A 27930-nucleotide genomic window follows, 5' to 3' on the forward strand; every position below is an offset into this window, starting at 1 on the left:
AACTTTTAAATGTTGTTATTACAGTTTAATTGGGTGAGGATATTTGATTGCAGTAAGTGCCGACATAACAAGTGTGACAGTTTACAGTTCAAGATTAAAAACATTTCACTTTCATTACCAAATAAAAATAATCTTTTAAAGTGTTTTTAGAAGAAATAGCCAATAGTACTTAAAACATTTGAAAACAATTTAGATCACTTTATTGTAAAGAAAACGTGTAAGCGAAGGATATAAAAGGGAACAGTTTCCTCTTTAGAAGCAAAACACAACTACAACAAACTTACAGGCCCCTGTCTCAACTGTCCAATGAAAAAGCTCCCCCATTTTCAAAATGAAAACAAAAGTGAGCATTGCAAAAAAAAAAAAAAAAAAAAAACCTAGTAATTGTTACATTTTTGCTAAATATGACATTTAATATTTTGGGTAACATTCAACTTAAAATATTAGAACACAATCTGTCACTGCCAAATAAGCCAGATTGAGGCCGACTGTTTACAGAGCCATTTACTGGTCAACAATCATGCAGACTACAAAAAAAATTTTAAAATTAAAATAATGCAAGATAATACTTTTATGGCTTGGAACTAAATAGGAATTATATTGGTAGCCTTATTAGTTTTACCAACACTGGGGCTCTTAAAAAATGGCTTAACAGTTGACAAAAAACTTTTTTCGAATATAAACAGGTGACTTAAATAACATTCAACTAGCCACTTAGACAGCTGTTTTACGAAAAAAAAAAAAAAAAAAAGAAAGCTGATCAAATAGTTGACAGGTTGCTTTTTAGCAGAATATTTTTTTTTTCTAAGATCTATGAACCATACTTTATGTTCATGACTATAATGTACACATTTATAGGCGGCTCGCCTTCGTAAAAAGTGTGGATCTTACTTGTGATAACAGAATCTGATAAAACTGCTTGATGGATTTATGATTAAGGAGCGGAAATATCTTCAAGTAATGAATATGAAAACAGCAAAGTCAAAAGAAAGAAAATAGTGTTTTATTAAACTACCACACTGTTATAATACACTTTAAACATACACTTTAAAGGTAGCTTTTAAATCTGAGGTGGTCATTACAATAAGAAATAGACCCAAAACAAAGCCTGTAAATAGGTGAACTGTTGTAGGTGCTGCAGTTTATTCTTTATTTTGCTACTTCTTAGAAAAATGGTATAGACCTTACATACCTGCAATGTAACTTTGTATTTGTACACTTTCTATAGTTGAAAATATAAACAATTATTAAAAAATAAAACGAAAATACAGCAACATAATAAAAAAAACATATACATATTTATCAGATACATGTATTCGATACATACAATTTTTAATGGGTAGAAGCAAATAGGTTGTTTAAATGCTGATTCACCAACTAAGTTAAAAAGGAAAATTAAAAAAAGGAAAAAAAAAAACCCCTTGTATATTCTCCCCACCCTCCCACCCTCCATGACTAGGATTTGTATGCCTTTTATTGTCACTATGGAAATGACTGAAATCATGTTTGCATATGCTAGACTACTTAATTTACAACAATGGATTTGATGCCAGAGTACTCGAAATTGATAGATGTGCTGAATGACGAACAGTTCACTGTTTTTGGTCCACCAGTGTTCAATAACATGGGTGCTTAATCATAACATTTACCATTCAAAAATGCTTCAACCTACAAAGTCTTTCAACATTGGTTATATTGCCTTCATGACTCAAACAATTTTAAACAAGATTTGGTTTGGCAAATTAATGTTCATGCATGGCTTTTTTTATCAACAGTCTAGACAGTGGCTGCTGCCCAGTTAAAACCTTGTTGTAGAATTTTATTTTTTACAAGAGAAATGCTTAAAATTGTGTACACAGATTCACCTAATTAAAACAAATCGGTTGTTAAATTGGTAAGTTGGTGAGCTGTGGTGAAACCGAAGCCAGGTGTGCTGGGGAAACGTGATTTGTCAGTTATGCATAATAAAAATTCCAGTCATCAAGAAAATTACAAAATCTCATTTCATAACATAATTTCTTTGTCACCCATCAACTTTGTTATCTTACAATAGATAAATACCAACATGTTCTTAATTTTTTCTTGATTTTGATTTTTTTTTTTCATATTTAATTTTTTATTTTATTTTTTTTTTACACTAAACCACACTGGATTGATGCATTTTGGTTAGACTACCATCTCCATCTGTCATTATTTATACTTGTATGTGTCATGGTAAAATGTCATCAATTCTAGATTCCAGAAGTACCTACAAAAGCCATGCAATTTTACCATTTCTTCATACTTATGGAATAGCATACAAAGTAAGGCATTTCAGTGTCATGTATAACCAAGTTACTGTCAATCCAAAAAAGTTTGCACATCAATAAAAAGATATCTAAGAACTCAAGAACAAGGTTTTTTTTTCCACTACTGTATAAAAATAACCACAATTAATAGGTGTTGTGTGATATTTACTCAATTGTCTCATTTCCGGAAACTGTGACAAGCTGCAAGGGAATCTCAGAATTGGAGAGGAGATCCTGACCGCTGGTGCCGGTATTTACAGTTCCTAAGCCGGATACGGATCCCTGCTGAATGTTTGCAAGGATGAGGGTTGTACCTTCAGCTGTTATCAATGTATCTTCTGGTTTAGCTTCTATGGATGCCAGTACAGCACTGCTAGCATGTATGCCTTTCTTATTTTGATGGGTTTTAATGTGTTTGGCAAGGTGATCACTACGCATAAATCGCTTGGAACACTCCGGACAGACAAACTTCTTTTCACCTATTGGATAAAAGGGGGGAAAAAAAAAGTGGTCTATGATTAAGTTTAAAGAACATAATATCAACATAATAAATACATCAACAGCATTAACAAAGAAATATACAAAAACTATGCTGGAAATAACTGATTGAAGGCAACTAAAAAGTAGAGCTTGGGTAGGTCATAGGCACAAGGGCAGGGGTGGCTAAGGATTTCTAAAGCGGGATACACACTTGTCCAATCCTCAGGAGATTCAGCTCCAGACCTGGTTGCAGTTTATACATCCAATCTCCAATCTTTGCGTACACACTTGTCCAATTTTCAGCAGACCTACAATCTGCATCTGCTGACATGATCTGCTGAAAGGATTATATCACGTACACACACTTCCAATTTGGGGCAGGCCAGCTGCGACTCTCACACAACTTTACATAATAATGGCCAGAGCTACATGGCACAGCATGATCTGTGAAGGCTAAAGAAACGGTTCATTTAGAAAAAAGTTAATAAAACGTGTAACCAGCCATGGGGACCTCTGAGTCTGGTCTGGTATTTGATAAATAGGGGGGAAAACTATGTGGGATCCCCCCTATATTCAAGTAACCAGCACCAGGCTGGATAACGCTAGAAGCAGGGAGACAGCGTGGGGTCCTCCTACCATTTCGTTAACCAGCCCCAAACTGGTGACTGTGGGTGCGGGATTAATGGCGATAACAAGAGATATGGTAAGAACTTACCTTTGTTATCTCTGTTTCTACGAAGTCCATAGGGTCCACAGGGTTGACCTTGGGGTATAGGTTGGGAACCAAATCCGGGCACCACGCAGTTAAAGCTTTTAGCTCCCAGGATGCACTTGGGTCCACTCTCCCTATAACCCCGCCCCCCAGCCAGAGGCACCTCAGATTGTAAGTAGCCAAAGGCCGGAGGAGGAGAGAAAAAGAGAGAGAAAACTGGAACACTCTAGAACCATACTCACAGAAAAGGAGACGGGAAGCCGGTGACCAGTAACACAGCCCATATGAAGCCAGGTGCGTCAGGGCGGGCGCCCTGTGGACCCTATGGACTTCGTAGAAACAGAGATAACAAAGGTAAGTTCTTACCATATCTCTTGTTTTCTACTTCAGGGTCCATAGGGGGTCCACAGGGTTGACCTTGGGGATGTCCCAAAGCAGTTCAACCAAGGGTGGGGACGCTCCTGTGCTGAGAGGAGAATCCGTCGCCAAAAAGGAAGCATCCTGAGAGGCAAAGGAAACCAATGCCTAGAACCTTAAAAAGGTATGGCCAGAAGACCACGTGGACACCTAGTAAGGCAAAACAGCCGAGGCGCCACGACGAGCCGCCCACGAGGGTTACACGGCCCGAGAAAAAAACAAGCCTCAACGACAGAAATGCCCACCCATGGGTAGGCCCCTGAGGAAGACATACGAGGCCATCCAGTCAACATTTCATTATAGGCCGGCCATCGTTTCCTGTTAAAACCAGAAACCGCAGACCACCAATAAGGAGTCCGCTTACCATAAGGAACTTGAACGGATCACATAAAGCCAAAGAGGCCGGACCACAGTCCATGAGGCCACAACAGCCGAGAGGACTGGGAACTGAATGGCCATACCATAAGTTCCAGAATAATATGGAACCTAAAAACCACTTTAAGAAGAAACACAGGGCGAGAGCAACTCACACCCTGACATGATGCCCTCCAGAAGAGGGAGCCACATGAGAACGCTCCCCATTCAGACACTCTCCTGGTTGATTTAAACACCCTGAGAGAGAGAGAGAGAGAGAGAGCTTAAACAATAGACCATGTAATGGCTATCACAACCAGCGGTTCCATTGACTGTCCCTGGAGGGAACAAAGAACCACTACTAACTCCCCAGGAGTCCCTAGGGAGGACAAGTGGAGACATAATCCAGAAAACACTCCAAAGGATGAACTGGATACCAGAGCGGAGCAATTCCATATCTTAACCATACCGACAGTGTAGAGATCCGCACTGTCAGGAAGGCCAGGCCAAGGGTGAAACCCAAGCCAGCTGGAAGGAATGCCAGAATATCTGGAAATCCTGGACACCGGAGGATCGTATCGACAGGTACGATATCATAAGAATTATGTACGCCACAGTCCGTGGCAGATCCCAGCAAAGTCTGGCCTATCTGCTCTAAACATCTCAATGAAGACAGAGCCAGGGAAGCCCGAGGACCACAGTAGGGGCGCAGTTAAAGACAAGCGATCCAGATCCAGGGAAAAACAAGGACCCTGAGACAACAGGTCCAGATAGTGAAGCAGTAGGAACGGAGCATCGAGGAGGAGACTCCGAAAATCTTAGTACCAGTGATGTCTGGGACGACCTGGAGCCCCCAGAAGGAAAGCCCCTCCGTCTCGAATTAAACTTCCGAAGACCTCGAGGAAGAAGGGAGACCGGAGGACACAGGTACACAAAGTGGAAGGACCACTTCACTGACAAAGAGTCACTGAAGGTAGCCTCAGTACTCCTAGAGCTGGACTGTAACACCGGTAATGTGTGATCGAGTCAGAAGGCCATGGGGATCAATCCCCTCAGGGAGGCCCCCTCTGCTCACCAGGAGTTGAAACCTCTCTTGGAGAAGAGACTAGTCCCCGGGATGCACGCCGTGACGGCTGAGGAAGCCCGCTTCCCAATGGAGAGCTCCGGGAATAAACACCGCAGAGTTGGCCAGGAGAAGACCCTTGGACTATGTCAGAATGGGTGACATTCCTAACATTGCCACCCAACTACCAGTGTTGCCTAGATGGAAGCCACTGTTGTGACACTGTCGGACTGAACCTATTCAGGTTTACCGTGACAAATGGGTTAGGCCAGAGTGAAAGTCCAAGACAGCTTAAAGTATCAACAAGTTAAGTGGCAGGGCAGAAGCGACAGACGTCCAACTGCCCCGAAATGAATGCGGACCAGACACTGTCTTTAGCAAAGAACACCCTGGACGAGATGGCCATAGCCACCCGGACAGAGACCAACTCGCCTCCGGAGAAAGTATCATCGTTCGAACAGCGATCCGATGGAAAAAACTCGATCCATCTGGAGGGGAGTCAATTATGGCAAGGCCTGGAATGGAACTGAGCACATTCCACCCTACCAAAAGGTAGACACTCTGGTAGACCGCGCATCACAAAGAGTAATGACATATGTCGACTGCGTAGATATCCGCACACTCGAAGTTGAAGAGTGGAGATCTTGTCTTACGCCAGAAAAATTCTCAGATTCTGAGAATCCAGCAGTGCTCCCAGATGAAGAAAACCCTGTGAGGGATGCAGGGAGGACTTTTCCTCCGTTGACTAATTATCTGTGCCGAGAAGAAGCCCCGGTTATCCTGACCTGGCGGTAAAGTACCTTGGTGATCCTGCTAAAAGCAGGAGACCGTCCAGAGAAAGGAGCATTTGGATACACTGAACAGGTGAACTGTCAGAAAATCCATAAAGCTGGTAAACCCCGGTGGAGTTGAGGACAGCCCCAAAAGGCAGAGCCCGAAACTTACAAGTGTTGCTGTGGCACAGCAAACCTGAACCCATGCTGATGAGAGGGCTCTGTATGTACCCGTAGGTACGTATCCTGAATACTCGGATATACCATAAAATCCCCAGGTTCCAAACATCGGATGATGGAGCATGGACGATTCCACCTGAGTCAAGGCACCGTTGGAATCTGATTCAGGGATTTGAGACAGAGTATAGGCAAAGGAGGACCAGTCGGTCACCGCCCCAAAAAGAAAGTAGAACAACCAGTCCCTCACTGAGATAGTGAGGTTGGCCGAAATAGCTCTGCTTACCACAAAGACTGTATAGCTTTCTGGGATTGTAAGGCCCTGATCAGTTCTGAAGAAGGGCCCGTGTAACAATGCCTGTGAGGAGGCTGCATGAGCAATGAGAGGCCGTTGAGAATCAGTACCTCACTCTGGAAATTCCCCAGATGTAGACCTGTCCCGTCAGGCTGAGGGTATATCCTCAGGTGTAGAAACAGGGTCGTCCGGAAGTCCAGGACTGCTCGGTACTGGATATGGTGGCCCCCGTGGAGGCCGACAGCCTAGGAAAAAACAGGCCTTTAGGCTGACCCTGAGGACAAAAAGACTTAACAGAGTTAGTCCGAATGTAGTGGGAGTAGCTAAAGACGGTATCTCCCCATTAGTGATACTGCCAATGATGCAACGATCTTGTCAAGGTCAGGACCAAACAAGAACTTCCCCCTGGAAGGAGTGTGCACCTCTGCTTTCCCATAACGCAGCCATAGGGTACTGCGGCGGATACAGCCGCCGCCGAAACCCTGAAAGTTAGAAGACCGGCATCCCATGAGGTAATCCCACATATGACCACTGCATATTTTGTGAGCGGCAAAAAGATATTTGAACCTCAGACGTGTTGGAGGGGAAAAACGTCACAAAAGCATCACCATGCGATGGCCATGGTAGGACGGGCAACAGGCCCTGAAAACGAGTACATTGATTTCAGGCAAAGTTACCACCTACGGATCCGTAAAATTCGTCCAGGCCGGGATGGGAGGCGTATTAATGCCTGTAACCCGATGATTAACATACAAATCCATCCGAGAAGGGGATTTCCATTACTTGTGAGGACCCTCAGGGAATGGGAAACAGGAGGCCTTTGTGACTCCTCGTATCTGGGGACAGCCAGACTCCCGCTATGAGATCCACCCGCTGGGCAGAAAACGGGAGATGTATGATACTGGTGCAGGATCGACATTCTCTATATCCAGAATGAGCCTGGCTACCAGCCCCAAAGCAGGGATAATAATACTTGAGATCGGCTCCCCCCATGTGAGAGGGAAAGAGCCGAATATACCATCCAGTTCACGGCAGAGCCACTGGTCAGTAACCACAGGGCGTATATCACGCCAATTAGTATTTCGTATAAAACGACATCCACCAGGGTGGCCGTTGTGGTAATCCCTGCAAGGGGAATGACAGACCGATGTGGTATCGGAGGTAATTCATGTACTGTGAAAAACCCCGGCAGGGAGCGATAGTCTGTGACACAGGGGTAAATTGCAAGAAATTGCGAGATACCCCGAGTTCCAAAGGGCAGTATGGTGAAGTAACTCCAAGCGAGTGACGACAATGGGGCCCGCCCGGCGATCCTCAAAGGAGAGGATCCTGAGAAACAACGCCCTTTAAGGGGGTCGTGCAAGGGGCCCGGCACCAGATGGTGCCGCATACGTAAACCTGTCTGAGTTAAAATCCTCCGCACTAATTCCTGCAGGCTATGACTTGCAGGATAGCAATAATGGGTGCAGTATCGTGTGCAATCTCCTGGTCAGATATATCTGACTATCTTGACGGAAATATTAAGCAGCGCCATACCGGTCCTGACTGACGCTAAGATTAGCTGCAGGAACCCATTATCAGCGTACGCAACTCACAGTTCCATCTAAAATATGGCAACGTGCAGCACGCAACAGTATGTGACAAACCTCACAGATATTAACAAATATATATATGTGAGGTCTCAGAACCACCCCAGGTACACCTGTATTAGGGCAGATAAAGAAAAGGGATAGATATACACTGACAGGTGAGAGAAAAAGCAGACAGTCAGCACTAGCAAAAGTCACATACAATGCAGAAAAATATATATACATACATAAGCATGACATATAATATACTGCACAATGTCGCTACATTCAACTGCCCAGATTCAGTGTCTGGGAAGGCTATAGCGCTGTGTACACTCACCCAAATGGCCAGGTACGCAGGGGGACTGGGCTCACTGACATCCTAAGAGTTCTGCAGCACCACAGAGAGATAATGGCCGCTGGAGACCTCAGAAGAAGCGTGGCCCGCGGAGGAAGCAGCTCAGCGACGCCAGACTGTAGTATTGAAAGGCGCGCTGAGCTGAGGGGAGGAGCCGCTAGACAGGGAAGGCTTCCTCCCCTGGCTAGCAATTAACCCCCCGGGATGCCGGCTCCCGCTGCCGCTATAATCCCTGGTGGGCTGTGGACACGCGGGGTATGCCTCCATGGAGGGGGAGCCCGCCGCCACCGCTAGCGCCTCCGGTCTGTCCCCAGAGACCGGAGGCATAAGGCTGCATGTACACGCGGGTCACCGCAAGCGGTGACCACGCGACTTACCTGTCCCCGTCGATCCGGCAGCAGCCCAGGGATTCCTCCAGAGCCCGGCTAGTACAGACTCTGGGGTCCCGCTGCGATCCCCAGATCTGTACTGGCGTCGCAGCGCCGGCGGGGTGTAGGAGCGGCAGCTCAGACGTCCATTGGACAGTCTGATGCTGCCGCTCTGAAGAGTAGTAAAAAAATAATAAAACAAAACTCTTTTAAGCTTAGAGGCTGCTAAGCAGCCCCCCTGCAGTAACGGTGACCCGACTCCGGCCGGGCACCAACTTAAACTGAGGTGCCTCTGGCTGGGGGGCGGGGTTATAGGGAGAGTGGACCCAAGTGCATCCTGGGAGCTAAAAGCTTTAACTGCGTGGTGCCCGGATTTGGTTCCCAACCTATACCCCAAGGTCAACCCTGTGGACCCCCTATGGACCCTGAAGTAGAAATTGGTCTTTACAGGTGGCCTACAAGTCCCAGCAAGCCTGTCTTGGCATGATGGCATTGTGAAACCAAGAGTGCAAGCATGTCCGAACACTAAGGGCCTCCTGGCACCTGTAATATATCTGTAAAAAAAATATTAAAATAAATATAGGACATCGAAAGTTTTAGTACTTTATTGAACACATCTTAACCCGGTTGAGCGATGGGCCTGTTTAAGCCCTTTTGAAACGGCCGGCGTTGTCTTTCTGCTTCAATCTTCTGGAGCTCTTCTCCGTACCTTCTACACCGACAGACTCCCTGCTGTTGCCTCACACTGGTTAATGTCAGCCAGCATGGGGGTGATAATGTGGTGAGCCGTGATTATTCATTTTTCAAATAGGCCTTGCCGCCATTATGCACATAGAGTACCGATGAAAAACCCACCACCTCAGCCACAGCCGCTGCCGAACTCTGCGGTAATGGCTGTCCATAGCATATGTCGAATCGGCAGATGGTGCTGGGATCCCTCCGAATCTCGGTCCGCCTCCACACCTTGGACCTCTGCCGGACCCTACTACATAGCTGCAGCAGGTAACTCTCGGCTGCCAGGCAGTGCCGCTGCTGCTGGTTTGTGCCCAGCTGACAGATGCTGCTGATGATGTGCTGAGCCACCGTTTCCAGAGAATGATGGTCACCTCCGGTCTTAGCAGCCAACACACTTCTACATCAGTCGGCTGATCAGCAGTCGGGTTTCCTGATTTTTAAGCATGTTTAAAGAGCATTTGACCAGACCCTGCGACCAGGATCGGATAAAGGCATCGGTCGGGTGAGGGTACACACATGTCCAATGTCAGACCAACTGGTCGGTCTGGGGTCAGACTGAATGCAGATTGGACAAGTGTATACCCATCTTAACAGTTCATGTTTCCCAGACTACCTGTGGATTTGTAGAATGTGTCAGTTATGTTGGGCATTTGCTATACAGTTATCCAGCGGAACGTCCAGATAATTGCAGTGTATGCAGACGACCAATGAGATGATATCAATCGGTCGGGCATGCCAGTTCGATACAATATTTGCAAAGTGAAAGGCGGCCTCATTGGACAGTGTATTCCCAACCGCGGCCGACCGACAGACATTTCCCTAGTCCTTCACAGAGAAGGAACAGGGAAATGTCTCACAGTGTATGCCCGTGTTATCTGCCAGGTGTCGGGCTGCCAGATAAAATGTCTGTCGGTCTGACAGGCATTTTACCTGGCAGTGTATGCCCAGCATTAGAAATGAATGTACTGCATCTTAAAATGTGACAGTTAGTAAATAACTACATCGGTGCCCCAACTAGGTGGGTTGGAAAATATAAACCGTTAGGGCTCCTTGAGAACTGGGTTGGCCAGCAAAGCACTAGGGAAAAGCATTTCCATAAAAAGGAAGTAACTTGAATGTGGAGAACACTGCTCAGCTCAGATTACCAAGGGATGATATTGATGTATTCACTATAGTTTGGAAAATAGTCTGATCAAGGACAATATGATTAAAGAGGACAACTTGGGGCAAATTCAATTAGGCGGGATGCGCATGATGTGTTGTTCCAGGATGGATGCCGCCAGTTTTCCCTCGCACCCCATAAAGGTGCACAGATCTGCACAGCCAATAACTGAAATCCTTGCTAACAATTCAATTACTGACACCTCATTGCCTTATTAATGGGATACTAAACTTTACTGAACACATAAAAAAAAGGGTTCTATAAGAGCATTGTCTCCATTAGCTCAACTTATCCAAGACGGTTAAATTACATATCAGTGATGCCAACTGTAAATTAGATGCCAAATACCCTGTCCTTACCAGTATGTGTTCTTCTATGTCGCTGCAGTTCATCACTTCGAGTGAACCTCTTGCCACAAAACATCCAAGTACAAACAAAGGGACGCTCCCCCGAATGCCAACGCAGATGGGCTCTCAGATGAGAAGTTTTACCATACACTTTACCGCATCCTGGGATGTGACAGATGTGTTGCTTTTTCTTTCCAAGATTGGTACCCCTAAAATAGTTGGAGAAATAAAATTAAACCACGTGCACTGCATGTATTCTGTGGCAGGTAAACAGACGTGCCCCAAAGTGACATAAAACTGCGAGAATAACGTTAATACTAATTTTTTTTGTAAAACAAACAAACAAATAGCCTTATGTTTTCATATTCAGTTTATATTATTTACTGATCAAGAGACTAAAGCTGGGTACACACTATACGATGTGTGTATCCAGTGATATACGACGAACGACCTCCCTGCCGATATATCAGGTGGCCGGTACACATTAGACGATCCGGTCCCCGACCGCTCGATTTGTCGGCCCCTGACGCATCCTGCTGCATGGGGTCGTCCGTCGCATCGTCTGGTTGAACTGCATGTAGGGATGACCGGACGGTGCGGCTGACTACCCCACGGGAGCGCGCAACAGCCGACATAGTGGGTACATACTACACGATTTGGACGATACGTTGTTTCGATCCGTTAGAATCGGGCATATCGTCCGAGAAATCATATAGTGTATTCAAGGCTTAATATATAACTGCAACCAACAGGAGTTGATACATTTGAGACATTAAAATACGAAAAACTGCAAGCAATGTTTGCTCATAGTGATCTATTTACTAAGCCTTGGATGGAGATAAACAGAACGGAGATAAAGTACCAGCCAATCAGCTCCTAACTGCCATGTCACAGGCTGTATTTGAAAAATGGCAGTTAGGGACTTAGTAAATTGACCCACCAGTTTGTAGAGAATAATACAATTTAAAACCAACAAGCTCACAATATTTAGCTTGTGCACCCAAATGTAATAGTGTCTTGTACATGCAAGTGGTCAGATACACTAACTGGCATAGGATCAATATCACAGGGGGGAGCAAGGGTGCTGCCTCCTACCACATTGGATAAAAATTAGAAATGCCACTATTCACAAGGTTGGATACGATTACACTATAGTATAAAATAAAATAAATGATGGCATGATAAAAGTAATCAAGGACTGCTGCATTTTGAGACATGCAAACATGGTCTACAAAGTAAACCAATTACTTCTTCAATATATGCGTTACATCCAGCAGGAATTCCAAGTTGCTGTGCTAGCACACAGTTGAATAAACAAAGCAAAGTAAACTCAGAGTTAATACATTTAAATATAAATATGAGGTCTTTATTAAGAAACTTAGTGCTGACACACTTTTGGATTGCAGTTTCAATATCTTTGCCAAGTGTACGAACCTTCCAGCTCCATCTTTACAGTTGGGACAAGTGCAGGCTACTCTCCTTAGTCTTTTTCCCTCTTGATTAGGTTGGTCGAGTTCATCGTCAACAACTTGGACTCTCAGGTGAGTTAAATCATTGGTGTTGACTGTAGAATCGCTGGTAAGTTGCCACTCCTCTGGATCCGGTTCTTCCTCCTTAATCCGTATACCTGATTGGGAGGAAAGTGAAAAGACATTGTAACATATTATATAACTTCTATTCACACCAACTACAAACTTGGCTATTTCTCATGTACATAATTCACAATGAAAACCATGGGAGGGGAGGGTATAGATCGAAATCCCATGTTACCACATTTTACTAAAAAAGTTAATTAATTAGATGAAAAAAAAAACAAAAGAAAAGGTAACCTATGTATATATCAGGCGCAAAGTGAACACAATTAAAATATGGTTAATTAACAACTGTAAAGCAGCTCCCACTTAAAGTGCTGGGAACACTTATATAGCTATACATAACCAGTAAAATACAGAACAAGGGAGTGCATATAGAATAAAACAAATTTTGTTTAATATAACATGAAAAATCACTATTCAATAATAAAAAAAATAGAAACAATGTCTATAGACAACAAATACCACTGATTGGTCTCAAGATTCCGGCATAGAATTGATACTTAGATATTCTATATGCACTCCCTTGTTCTGTATTTTACTAATCAATTGGATGGCCTGAACGTCGTACTCCAAGATGGTAAAAGAGGGGGGCGGAGTGTATGGGTCCATGATTCCAAAAGTACCCTAAAAATCACAATTCAACACTTACTGTAAGTCACAAAATGTTCCTAGCCTTGTCCTGGAATAGTGAATAGCCGACACTCTACATGTAAATGAACTCCTATTTGGAGATTGTGTACTTCCCCTTACCAAAGGATGGTCTCTTTCAAAGACAATTTATCCATTGATCTTTTGAAGACTACCCATAAATGCTAAATCTACAGCCGGTTTCTGAACCTGTGATAGCAAATTTCCTTTTGAAATCTTAGCAGCTAGTAAATAATATGAGATATGGAAAGAACTTACCTTTGTTATCTCTATTTCTACGAAGTCCATAGGGTTCCACAGGATACCTTGGGGTATAGGTGATGACGTCAGGCATCGGGCACCATAGAGTTAACTTTTCAGCCTCCCAGGATGCACTAGGGTCCCCCTCCTATACCCTGCCCCCGAGCCAAGGCATCTCAGTTACGTACCAAGCCATAGGCTGGAGGAGAAGGAAGAGAGAAAAAAGATCTGGACACACACATGAATCACATTCTCACCAGAGGGAGACGGAAAAAAACGGTGACCAGAATAAAGCCCATCTGCAGCACAGGTGCGACAGGGCGGGAGTCCTGTGGAACCCTATGGACTTCGTAGAAATAGAGATAACAAAGGTAAGTTCTTACCATCTCATATTTTCTACATCAGGGTCCATAGGGTATCCACAAGATACCTTGGGGATGTCCCAAAGCAGTAACCTTTAAGGGCGGGGACGCTCCTGTGCTGAAAGGAGAATCCGCCGCCCGAAGGAAGCATCCTGAGAGGCAAAGGTGTCAAACGCATAATACCCCACAAAGGTATGGACAGAGGACCACGTGGCAGCCTTGCAGATATGGACTGCAGAGGCACCACGTCTAGCTGCCCACGAAGGACCTACAGACCTAGTGGAATGAGCCCTCACAGAGGATGGAACCGGAAGGCCTTCATGAAGATAAGCTTCTGAAATTGCCATACGAATCCAACCTGCCAAAGTTTGCTTTGAAGCAGGCCAACCCTTTTTAAGGAAGCCATAGAGGACAAACAAGGCGTCCGACTTCCTAAACTAAGAAGTGCGGTCAACATAAATCCTTAAGGCACGCACAATGTCCAAAGTGGCCTCACCCACTAAAAGATCAGGAGAGTTAAAAGCCGGCATAACGATTCCTCGTTGATATGGAAACTTGAAACAACTGTGGGAAGGAATACAGGACGAGTGCGCAGCACCGCCCTGTTCCTATGAAAAATCAGAAAACGGGGTCTACAGGAGAGCCCCTAAGTCAGAAACCCATCTGGCCAAAGCAATGGCCAGAAGGAATATTGTTTTAGCTGTCAGCCATTTATGGTCCACTGAGCCCAGTGGTTCAAACGACGGTCCTTGGAGAGCCCTCAGGACCACAGCTAAATCCCAAGGTGCCACCGGTGGAACAAAAGGTGGCTGAATTCGAAGAACACCTTGCATAAAGGAGCGCACATCAGGGATCGCAGCAATCCTACGATGGAACCACCCGGACAGGGCAGACACCTGCACCTTCAGAGAAGCAAGGTGAAGCCCATGGTTTAGCCCCGCCTGTAGGAAAGCTAACACTCTAGACAGACGGAACTCCCGAGGGGCATAACCTCTCGGTTGACACCACTGGAAGAACGTATGCCACACACGATGGTGTATTCTTGCAGAAGATGGTTTCCGAGCTCTTAGCATGATATGCACCACAGAACTGGAAAAACCCCTGGACCTTAAAATGGCCGTCTCAACAGCCACGCCGTCAAAGACAGCCGAGCCAGGTCCGGGTGAAGACAAGGACCTTGTGATAGCAGGTCCGGTCACAGCGGCAACCGCAGAGGAATGTCCACGGACAGACTCTGAAGGTCTGAGAACCAGTGCCGCCTGGGCCACGCGGGAGCTATCAATAGGATGGTCCCTCCTTCCTGTTTGAATCTCCGGATTACCCGCGGAAGGGAAAACGGAAGAAAGAGATAAGCAAACCGGAACGTCCACTGGACGTACAGAGCATCCACCAGAGACGTCTTTTCGTCTCTTGTTCGAGACCCGTACACCGGCAACTTGTTGTTGTGCCGAGACGCCATGAGGTCTATCTCTGGAAGACCCCACCTGTCCACCAGAAGTTGAAAGACGTCCTGGTGCAGAGACTATTCCCCCGGATGTACGTCCTGGCGAATGAGAAAATCCGCCTCCCAATTGAGGACTCCCAGGATGAATACTGCTGATATAGCTGGGAGATTGCGCTCCGCCCAGACCAGGATGCGGGACACCTCTACCGTCCGAGTGCCGTCCGACTTCGGGTTCCTCCTTGCCGATTTATGTAGGCCACGGTGGTGGCGTTGTCCGACCGGACCTGCACGGGGTGACCTTGGAGAACCCGATGTGCCTGCTGGAGAGCATTGAAAACCGCGTGGAGCTCCAAGATGTTTATTGGAAGCTCCTGTTCTGCCTGAGTCCACCTGCCCTGGAACAAGTGTGGACCCGTGATCACTCCCCAGCCCCGAAGACTGGCGTCCGTTGTTAACAGAACCCAGTTCACCACCCAAAATGGACGACCCCTATTGAGATGGGTCGTCCGCAACCAGGCTAGAGACAGGCGAACCTTCGGAGTGAGCACCATCGTCTGGGATTTTAGACTCTGAGGCAGTCCATTCCATTTGGACAGGATCAATTGCTGCAGAGGTCTGCAGTGAAACTGGGCATATTCCACCATGTCGAATACTGCCACCATGGAGCCCAGCAACCTCATCGCCGAGTGCAGAGACACTCGGCAACTCTGCAGACAACTGCGCACCCTCAACTGTAAGGCAGAGATCTTTTCCTCCGTCACAAAGATCTGCTGCTGTCTGGAGTCCAATAAGGCTCCGAGGTGCAGAATCCTCTGAGACGGGATCAGGGTGGACTTTTGCCAGTTTATTAACCAGCCGTGACGTTGCAGTACTGCAATAGTCAGGTCCAAATGGCATAGAAGGAGCTCTGGAGATCCTGCCACCAACAGAAAGTCGTCCAGGTACGGCAACATGCGGACTCCCTGCAGCTAAGCCGCCATGACCTTGGTGAACACTCGCGGGGCTGTTACCAGGCCAAAAGGTAATGCCCGGAACTGGAAGTGATCGTTGCGGATTGCAAACCTGAGGAACTGCTGATGGCGCAAAAGAATAGGAACATGCAGGTAAGCGCAAGTATCCAATGACACCATGTAATCCCCAGGTTCCAGTGCCAGAATGATGGACCGTAGGGTCTCCATCCGAAACCGCGGCACCCGCAATGACTTGTTGAGGGCCTTGAGGTTGAGAATCGGACGGTACGACCCATTGGGTTTCTGCACCAAAAATAGATTGGAATAGAAACCCTGGCCCCACTGGGAGAATGGAACAGGCACTATAACTCCAGCCTGGAGCATAGTGTGCAAAACCTTCCGCAGTTCCAAGGCTTTGTTCCGGTCTAATGGAAGGCCGATGGTGAAGAACCGGGATGGGGGCCTGTGCCGAAAGGAGAGGGCATACCTGTGAGAAACCACCTCTTGAACCCAAATGTCTGTCGTGGTTACCGACCAACACTGGGCGAACTGCAGCAGGCGGCCTCCCACTTTGGGACCCCCCAAAGGGAGGCCTGGACCGTCAGGCTGCAGGTTTGTCATCTGACTTAGGGGCCGGACGTCTGGTACTCCAGGCCTGTTTCCTGGGCTTGTCCGATTTCTTGGGCCCAGCCTATCGGGGAAGAGACTGTGCTTTAGGCCTACCCTGGGCCCTGTAAGGCCGCAAGGACGACGTACCCGAACTTGAAGGAACAGCAGCAGACGGTAGACATGCAGATTTGGCTGCCGCCAGCAGGGCTACAATTTTGTCCAGATCTGGACCAAATAGGACTTCTCCATTAAAGGGCAAAGCTTCTAAGCCCTTTTTGGAATCAGCGTCCGCCTTCCAAGATCGCAACCATAACGTGCAATGAGCAGCAACAGTTGCCGAAGAAATCCTAGATGTGAGGATACTGATATCCAAGGCCGCTTCATTGATATAAGTGGCCGAATCCCGGAGATTGCCTACCAACTAGGCCTGTTCAGCCGAACAGTCGGAATCCAAAGAGGCCTCCAAACTATCAGCCCAGCGCTCCATAGCTCTGGCTACCCAACATACGTCCGTAGCCGGTCTGGATGCCCCCGCAAGGGAATAAATGGCCTTTAGGCAGATCTCCACCTTGCGGTCCGTAGCATCCTTCAAGGAGGACATGGAGGGCATGGGCAAGGTGGCACTTCGGACTGGGCGTGTCACATGAGAATCCACTTGTGGAGGGGATTCCCATTTAGAAAAATAATTGTCCGCAAACGGATAAGCCACAGCTAAGCGCCTCTGAGGCTGATACAGTTTACCGGGGTGTTTCCACGCCTCCTCTAAATGGCCAACTAACTGACCCGAAAGAGGAAGCACTGTGGCGTCACCCTTAATATCCTTGAAAAAGGCATATTTGGACTTGGACACCGGATGATCGTCATCCTCAATAACTAAAGCCGTGCGGACTGCCCGAATAAGTCCAGGAATATAAACCTTGGACTTAGCGTCCGACTCTTTAGTACGAAGAGGTTCTTGGTCAGCTAGATCCAGAATCTCCCCATCGGACGTCACGTCGTCATACTCATAAGGAGCAGACAGACGCCACAGGCCGCAACACACACTCCCCTTGTAACACGTCCGACAAATGCTGTACCGAACTTGTCAGTGAATTAACCCACGCAGGCTCCTGTGAAACCTGGGGAGGGGAAAAAGGGAGACTGCCTGGGGTACCATCAGTTGTCTCGGGAACCCCTGCATAGGTGACGACACCACTGACTGCTGGGACAATCCCATCTGAGAAAACGCAGGTGGCGGAGCTAGCTGGCCCACTAGGGTTGTAAGCGCCTTAGCGAAACAAGCCCAGGGCGGTTCCTGTACCGGAGCCTTGACAGTAATTGGCCGTGCCAATAAATAACACTGCCGACATATCCCCTCCACGTTACCCTCCCCCTCCGCTATTGGTACATTGCACTTAGTACACATAAGCTGGAGAGGAAATTCACTCTCAGACATGATGGTAAGTATGTGACCCCTCTCACTGATACTCGTTAGGAGAACCACCGTGCAATCACCGCACTGCAAGGGCTTTACAGAGGAAGAGCAGGGACAGTAAAATGGCTGACAGTAGAAAGTGAAAGTACAGGTAGCAGACGCTAGCAGAAGTCACATACAATGCAGAATAAATCAATCCCTGCACTATCAGCGCTGTTTCTCAACTACACAGACAGAGTCTGGTAGGACACAGCGCTGCATACACAGACCTGTAACTTCAGGAGGAGAGGTATGCCGGGGGACCCAGACCGCGATGCCACCATCAGCAGCTCCAGCAGCGTTCACCATGCAAAGATGGCCACTGAGGAGCAGAGAGGAGGCCGGCCTGGGGGAGGAGCGCTGCCACAGGACCAATCGGCAGCGCAGAGAGAGCTGTGTGCAGCGGGGGAGGCGCCGGCTGTGTACAGGGAAGGCGCGCTCCCCAGGCACGCAATTAACCCCTGGGACGCCGCAGCGCTTACCGCTCAGCTGCGGTCCGCTGTCCCAGGGGGGTAGCGGAAGCGCAGGTTAGTTACCTGGCTCCACGCTGCAGCCCCTGCCTGGGGACTGTGGACCATGTGCTCAGCAGGGACCCACCGCGGGACCCACGCTGCTTACCTGCTGTCCCTTGAATCCGGCTATGGTCCGAAACATCTGGGGGCACCGCTAGCCGTGACCCCAGATGCTTACCAGCATCCCCGGATCAGTACCGGGGTTCTGGTACCGGCAGGGTGTAGGGGAGACAGCATGGACGTCAGCAGTGACTGTCCATGCTGTACTCCCAGATGTGCAGCCACGGCTGCCTTGAAGAAAACTTCAGGGGCTGTTCTTAGCCCCCCTCTAAACATGTGCTCCGACTCCGAGCCGGGCACCAACGAAACTGTGCATCCTGGGAGGCTGAAAACGTAACTCTATGGTGCCCGATGCCTGACGTCATCACCTATACCCCAAGGTATCCTGTGGATACCCTATGGACCCTGATGTAGAAATTCAGTTAGGGCTACTTCACACCTGCCGGGTTTCACCAGCCGGCAAAAAAAAAAGAAAACAAACAGGCTTTTTTTGCCGTGTAGTATTTTTACTAATGCTTGGAAACAGATGGGTCCTTTCAGACAGCACGGTCGCCTTGTTACAGCCGGAAATATCCACTGACAAGGATGGCTGCCGTGCCGTCACTGAAGCACAAATTCCAATGTTTCCCGTCACACGCACTGGCTTGGTTTTTACCTTGTACCCGCCCACAACGCCATCTGCTGCTGCGCATGCCTACTACTTTAAAAAAAACAAACCGCATCATTAAAAACAGCTTAAAGCCATTACACGTGAAAGACACCAATTGCAGGGGGGAAAAAAACATCCGGCTTTGAATGTTTTTTTTTGCTGGCCGGTCAAAACCAGCGTGTGTGAAATAGCCCTTATCCAACAGCTATAAAGTGCCAGTCTTCTTCCTTAATTACGCCCTACAACAAACTGAGCATGTGCACAGTTTCAAAGCTCACAAGTACTTCAGTATAATAACATATTGTATACGTGCATTATTTTATCTATCACTCTACAGCAGGACTGCCATGTTTGATTGAGTTTACATATTTCCAGTATTCGCCATTATATATTTTGGTTAATCACATTTTATATTTAATACATACATTGTCTACGACTTTATTACTGGCTTCCCCTATATGGAGGGTATCCAATTAGCCGCGGTAAATTACCGCAGCTAACTACCTCACCCGGGGCTATCCAATTAGCCCCGAAGTCAGCCTGACGTCAGCACTTATGAGTTTTTTTTCTGTACCTGTGTCCCGAAAAAGAATCCACGATAATTTCCGTTTTTTCACCTGAAGAAAGGCGAAAACACATAGGTGCCGTGATAAGCTCGCGGACCTATGTGTTTTCGGGAAAATTATCCTATTATTTCGACCGAAATAATAGAATAGGGTGAAAAAAAAACATTGGCGAAAACCTGCGAAATATCCCCGTCTTTCGTCGATCGCGGAGGTCAATTAGCGCCCGAACACTGTTCGGGGCTAATTGGATACCGCTCTATGTGTATTTAGATTATATATACATATTTTTGTAATTAGCGATCCACCATGGCTTCGCATAGGAGCAATTTTGAATTTATGGCAATAGTGGTCTTTCACCAAGGTCTTATAAAATTGCCTAGTAGATGAGATTAGTCGTTTTGCCCTCCTGACGTCAACATAAAAATATTTAGTTTTGACGTGACATGCAAAAGGGCCATGTAAAGTTGTCCATAAGAAAAACAGTCTCCACTTAGAGGGACAGACACATAGGGGGTCAACCAATTAGGTGCGAACTGCGAGGTGCGATTTTCACTTCGAATTCGCGTATCCAATTAGCAACTCGCACTGAATCAGTCAGACTGAATTCGCAACTTTCCACAAGCACCTTGGAAAGGAAAATCTTTATTTTAAAGGTTAAAATGTCGGGACCCTGTTCTGAACCCCTTTTGACACACCCTAATGACTAGTTAGGCATTTGAAAGTTTTAAATTAGCTTAATTATTTCAAAAATTACATGTCATTTTTGGGGGGTAAAAAAAAAAAAAAAATCCTCAAATTACCCCAAAATCAACTTTTTCGTTAGTTAGGCACCCCAAAGTTAATTACAATATTTTAAGTTGAAAGATAATTCTTATAATTTTTTTTACATTTTTCAATGTGCCCTCAAAAGTACCCCAAAATCACCTTTTCCGACTTTTTTTTGCATTTTTCGTTTAATTAGTTTGAGATTAAACAAAAAGTTTTGTTTTTTATCATTTTCTTGCATTTTTTTTTAAAAGCACAAAACAGCCATTTGTCACCATTTCAAAACCTACAGTAACTTCCTAATGGCCACAAACAGCCGTCTATACAGTCCTGCTAACGAAATTATCCATTTTGGGGGGTCCAGGATGGTCTCCCCACATTTTCATGCATTTTTCGCAAATCTCATTTGGCCGTCAATTCGCACACCTCCACTGTGAGTAGTACAAATAGGCATTTTTAATTGGATTGGAGAATTCTCGGGAGCGCGCTTCGCATCGAAGTGTGCAAGTTTAAAGAAAAACTCAATACTTGCAATTCGCACCTAATTGGATCGAGCCCTTAGCATGGCTGGAGTTGACCTTACTGGAAATTGGAAACGTTTAAAGAATAGTTTTTTACATAAATGAAATAGAAAATTTAAGTTTTTCCCTTTTTTTACCGTTCCTATCAGTAAACAGAACTTACATATTAAAATTGATGTATCAATCTCTACATTGTTATAAAATAAAGTTAAATCGTTGGGATATACGCAATGGTTTAGGCAGCGTAAGCCAAGAAAGTGCGCGGACGCTCGATTTTGCATGGACTTGCTTCACTAAAATAGTCACTGCTCGGTTCCCATTTGTCATACATTAATGTGTCATACGCCTAAACCTTCCTCCACAAATACTCTATAGAATTGTGAAAACTGCATCAAAATCCATCCACGAGATTAGCCCGAACAGACTACCAGGGATTTAATTTTCTACTATTTATAGATACATAAAATTTGTGGTGTTCCATCAAGCCATTATTACTAAATTGTATTTATATTTAGCGCTGTTTTCTTTTTACTACTATTATTACTTTAGACTTGGTGACTGACACCCTCCTTATACAGCTGCTTTTAATTCTCCTATAGGAGCACCACTCTTGGGTCTTCTGGTTTTACTTTAAATATGGAATCAATTTATATTTACAACATTTTTATTAAATATTGCTACTGGTCTATCTAGAACCATTTTTTGGTGTCAGCTGGTGAATTTAATGTGTATGAAAATCTGTTCTACTAAAGGGGCCTATCCATTAGCAGATGTTTTTCTGAGCGACGAAAGACAAAAGATATCCCTTGAAAGTTCCGGTGGCTGTGCTGAAAGATATTTGTCATGTACATGACAGATATTTGCAAAAGACGAACGATGTCACATGACATCATTCAGGGAGTGGATTTTTTTCTCTCCAGTGCTTTGTAGCTGCTGTTAATATCGTTCACCGCATATAAACTGTCAGATATTTCTAATATCTGGGAGCGATATGCGATAATTGACCAACATGTTGGAGAGAAGAAAGACAAAATTTATCGTCCGCGGGAGTGCGCAGCTGTCATCGTTCAGGGCCTATCCATTAGCAGATAAATTGAACGACTGAACGATATATCGTTCAATTTATCTGCTAATGGATAGGGAAAGGACTATGTCACGTTCTTTCAAAAAAAAAAAAAAAAAAAAAATTGGGGGGGGGGGAAGGGGCAACAACTATTTGTTACTATTTCACCCCAGCCCTGCACCGGGACTCTTGAATATAAATATGCGCTGCGTTTTTGGATTTCAAGAAAACGGCATATTCAATTGGGGACACTACAACCATGGGGACTTCCTAAAGATCCTCTATGGAATGAAAGTTGCTGAGCACAAAACCTTAAGTTCAAAAGCTAGCTAAACATTGTATCTGTAAGACTGATTGAGTGGACAGAGGACCAGGTGCAGCTGACCAGTGCTGAAGCACTGTAGGGCACCAACCAGTAGGTCTGGTGAATAGCCTTACGTTTTCCAAAGCAGGATTCATAGAGGACCAATATGTCATCTGTCTCAAATTTCTGAAGTCCTCTTAAAAGTCAATCATCAGAGACCTGAGAACGTTCAATAAGAGAATATTTTATCGTCTGCAGAGGATAGACTCTGATCCAATGTTGTGAGGTCTATATCCCAATTTAGGTGATATTTTGATGCTACATTTACTTGCAAGGATGGCTTTGCTCATAAAACAGAATGGTGGTTATGAAATATGACAGATGGGGACTTGTGTGACAGAGCATATTGGCCCTCATTCAGAGCCGTACGCTCTGAGCAGAGCGCACGCTCTGAATGAGGGCCGGCCTCCATGAAAATGGAGCGTCCTCCTGGACGCTCGTATAGCTGTGGGTCACCACCCACAGGCTATACGAGCGTGCATTTTGATGGCCGCGATGGTCTTGACCATCGCGACCATCGAAACTGCGAGCCGGAGCCTGCGGTTGAGGTTTTCAACCGCAAGCTCCGGAGTGATTTTGGCTCTATCAGAGCCAAAATCACTCCCACTGACATCACTAGTGGGCCGGCTTCTGACGGTAGGCGTTCCCGTGGGAACGCCCCCGTCAGGGAGGCACGCCCCCGGCACACCTACCAAAGAGGGCGTGCTGTCAATCAACATCGACAGCACGCCCCCTTTGATCAGACACAACGAGCGAAGGACTTTCCTTCGCTCGTCGCGTCTGGCGCATGCGCACGACGGAGCTCCCTCCTTCGTGCGCATGCTCAGTCCAGAACATCGACCCACTTGCGAGCGGACAGCCGCTCGCGAGTGGGTCTGAATCAGGCCCATTGTTCTTAATACTGCTCTCTGAAGAAATGGTTCAAGAACAAAAAAAATAAAAAATAAAAATCACTTAACATTTTTTTATTCCATATACTCCAATAGTTCAAATGGAGACATGCTTTCAGGCCTTAAACATGACCTCCAACACACTATCAGAAAGTGTTGACTTCAAAAGCCACACAGTATGAACCATGCGAGCCACGCCCAGAGAGTGAAAATAAGAGAAAAGAGATATGGTAAGAACTTACCCTTGTTATCTCTATTTCTACGAAGTCCATAGGGTTCCACAGGATACCTTGGGATATAGGTGATGACGTCAGTCATGGGCACCACAGAGTTAAGTTTCTCAGCCTCCCAGGATGCACTGGGATCTCCCTTCGATACCCCGCCCCCGAGCCAAGGCAAATCAGTTATGTAACAAGCCCCAGGCCGGAGGAGGAGAGGAAAGAGAGAAGAGAAAGATTTGGAACACACAAGAACCACATTCTCACCAGAAGGTGACAGAAAATCCGGTGACCAGATCAAAGCCCATCTGCAGTACAGGTACGACAGGGCGGGAGTCCTGTGGAACCCTATGGAATTCATAGAAATAGAGACGACAAGGGTAAGTTATTACCATATCTCATTTTCTACTTCAGGGTCCATAGGGTATCCACAGGATACCGGTGGGGACGCTCCTGTGCTGAAAGGAGAATCTGCCGCCCGAAGGAAGCATCCTGAGAGTTGAAGGTGTCAAAAGCATAATACCTTACAAAAGTGTGGACAGAAGACCACGTGGCTGCCTTGCAAAGCTGAACCGCTGAGGAACCAAGTCAAGCTGCGAACGAAGGACCCACTGACCTAGTGGAATGAGCCCTAACAGAGGAAGGAACAGGAAGCCCTTCATGAATAGAAGCTTCCGAAATTGCCACCCGAATCCATCCTGCCAACGTTTGTTTAGTGGCAGGCCAACCCTTCCTTGAGAAGCCATACAGGACAAAGAGTCCGACTTCCTAAAAGAATTGGTGCAGTCAACGTAAATATTTAGCGCCCACACTACATCCAAGGCGGCCTCTCCAACCGAGAGGTCCGGTGAATTAAAGGCCAGCACTATGATTTCCTCATTGATGTGGAAACTAGATACCACTTTCGGGAGGAAACTAGGGCGAGTGCGAAGCACCACCCTGTCTCTATGAAAAATGAGAAAGGGAGGTCTACATGAAAAAGCCCCCAATCCTGAGACTCTTCTGGCTGAAGCAATGGCCAGAAGGAATACAGTCTTAGCTGTAAGCCATTTCAAATCCACTGAGCCCAGTGGTTCAAATGGCAGTCCTTGGAGAGCCCACAGGACCACAGCTAGATCCCAAAGAGCCACTGGTGGGACAAAGGGAGGCTGAATACACCTTGCATAAAGGTGCGGACATCAGGAAGAGTAGCAATCTTACTCTGAAACCATACTGACAGGGCAGAAACCAGCACCTTCAAAAAAGCAAGGCGAAGACTGTGATCTAAGCCCACCTGTAGGAAAGCCAAGATTCTGGATATCCGGAACACCTGAGGATCATAGCCTCTAGGGCGACACCACTCAAAGAAAGTATGCCATACTCGATGGTAAAATTCTTGCAGACGTTGGCTTCCGAGCTCTTAGCATGGTGTTAACTACAGAGCTGGAAAAACCATTGGACCTCAAGAGGGCGGTCTCAACAACCATGCCGTCAAAGACAGACGACACAGGTCCGGGTAATGACAAGGACCCTGTGACAATAGGTCCGGACGTAGAGGCAACCGCATTGGAGTGTCTACGGAGAGACTCCGAAGGTCTGAGAACTAGTGACGTCTGGGCCACGCTGGTGCTATCAACAGGAGCGTACCACCTTCTTGCTTGAATTTTCGGATTACCCGAGGAAGAAGGGAGAACAGCGGGGAGAGATAGGCAAACTGAAAGGTCCACCGGACCGACAGAGCGTCTACCAGAAGTGCCTCCACGTCTCTTGTTCTTGACCTGTAACACCGACAGTTTGTTGTTGTGTCGGGATGCCATGAGGTCTATTTCTGGACTTGTCCACCAGGAGTTGATACACCTCCTGGTGAAGAGACCATTCTCCCGGATGTACGTCCTGACGGCTGAGGAAGTCTGCTTCCCAGCTGAGGACTGCCGGGATGAACACCGCTGAGACGGCAGGGAGATTGCCCTCCGCCCAAGTCAGGATGCGGGACACCTCCGTCAGCGCTGTCCGACGTCGGGTTCCTCCTTGGTGGTTTATGTACGCCGTGGTGGCGTTCTCTGATTGGACCTGCACAGATTTGCCATGCAGAACCTGTTTTGCCTGCTGGAGAGCATTGAACACCGCGAGAAGTTCCAAGATTTTAACTGGAAGCACCGTTTCTGGCAGGGTCTACCTGCCCTGGAACAAGTGTGGCCCCATGACTGCTCCCCAGCCTCTGAGACTGGCGTCCATCGTCAAAAGGACCCAGTTCTCTACCCAAAAGGGACGTCCCCTGGTCTGGTGAGTCGTTTGCAACCACCAGGCCAGGGAGACGAACCTCCGGAGAAAGCACCATGGTCCGAGCGTCTTTATCTGCTAAGGCAACCAATTCTATTTGGAGAGGATCAACTGCTGCAGAGGTCTGGAGTGAAACTAGGCATATTCCACCAGGTCGAAGAGTGACACCATGGAGCCTAGTAACCTCATCGCCGAGTGAAAAGACACTTGGCGGCTCTGAAGGCAACTGTGTACCTTTGACTGAAACGCAGAGATCTTTTCCTCCGTCACAAAGATCCTCTGTTGTTGAGAGCCCAACAAGGCCCCGAAATGGAGAATCCTCTGCGAGGGAACCAGGGTGGACTTCTTCCAGTTTATTCACCAGCCGTGATTCGGCAATACTGAGATTGTCATTTGCAGATGAAGCTGGAGGACCTCTGGAGACCCTACTAAACCACAGAAGGTCATCTGCAGGTGGGCTGCTATGACCGCCATGACCTTGGAAAAGGCGCGAGACACTGTTGTCAGACCAAAGGGCAGGACTTGGAACTGGAAATGTTTGTCAAGCACTGCAAACCTGAGGAATTGCTGATGCGTTAAGGCAATGGGGACATGCAAGTAAGCGTCCTGGATGTCCAACGACACCATGAAATCCCCAGGCTCCATCGCCAGTACAATGGAACGCAGAGTCTCCATCCGGAACCGAGGCACCCTCAAGGACTTGTTGAGGGATTTGAGGTTAAGGATTGGACGGTAGGACCCATTGGGTTTTGCACCAGAAAGAGATTGGAATAGAAACCCATGCCCCTTTGTGAGAATGGAACACACACTATAACTCCAGCCTGGAGCATAGAGTGCAACACTTTCTTTAGTTCCAGGGCCTTGATGGCCTATGGTTAAAAACCTGCTCGGGGGACTGCGCCGGAAGGAGAGGGCATACCCCTGAGAGACAACCTCGTGTACCCAAGTGTCCTTTGTGGTCAGACACCAACACTGGGCGAACCGAAGCAGGCGGCTTCCCACTCTGGGATCCCCCAAAGGGAAGCCTGGTCCATCAGGCCGAAGGCTTATCGTCCGACTTGGGGGCAGGGCGTCTTGTACTCCAAGCTTGTTTCTTGAGCTTGGTAGACTTTTTGGGGCCGGCCTGTCTTGGAAAAGACTGCACCTTGGACCTACCCTGGGCCCTGTAAGGCCGAAGTACCAGACACTGACGGGACTGTAGCCGATGGGAGACACGCAGACTTGGCTGCTGCCAGAGTGGCCACTAGCTTGTCTAGATCAGGGCCAAACAGGACCTGTCCATTAAATGGCAAGCATTCCAAGCCCTCCTTGGAATCTGCGTCCGCTTTCAAAGAGCGCAACCATAAGGTGCAACCACAGCCGCAGAGGAGATCCTGGAGGTGAGGTGACCGATATCCAAGGGTGCCTCAGTAATGTAAGAGTTTGAGTCTTTGAGATTGCCAACTAACTCCGCCTGCTCCGCAGAAGAGTCAGAGTCCAGAGACGCCTCCAAACTATCAGCCCAGCGCTCCATGGCTCTGGCCACCCAACACACGGCCATAACCTGTCTGGATGCCCCCTCCAGCAAGGGAATAAATGGACTTAAGGCATATTTCAAACTGCGATCCGTAGCATCCTTTAAAGGAGGGCATGGGCAATGTAGCACTCCTCACTAGGCATGTTACA

General features: G+C 46.9%; 1 protein-coding gene across 2 annotated transcripts in view; it reads right to left on the reverse strand.

Moving 5' to 3' along the window:
• Window positions 1-1445: 1445 nt before the first annotated feature.
• Window positions 1446-27930, reverse strand: part of SP3 (Sp3 transcription factor) — a 57409-nt gene continuing 30924 nt past the window's right edge. For both annotated transcript variants that reach the window (XM_088472195.1, XM_088472117.1), the window contains 3 exons: window positions 12532-12724; window positions 11110-11306; window positions 1446-2767 (listed from right to left, as the gene is read on the reverse strand). In XM_088472195.1, coding sequence (XP_088328321.1) covers window positions 2454-2767; window positions 11110-11306; window positions 12532-12724 — 704 coding nt within the window. In that variant the 3' untranslated portion in view covers window positions 1446-2453. The remainder of the gene's footprint in view (window positions 2768-11109; window positions 11307-12531; window positions 12725-27930) is intronic.

The sequence above is a fragment of the Taudactylus pleione genome, unplaced genomic scaffold (assembly GCF_031769625.1).
Source record: "Taudactylus pleione unplaced genomic scaffold, aTauple2 ptg000004l, whole genome shotgun sequence".
In the NCBI taxonomy this organism is placed as follows: Eukaryota; Metazoa; Chordata; class Amphibia; order Anura; family Myobatrachidae; genus Taudactylus; species Taudactylus pleione.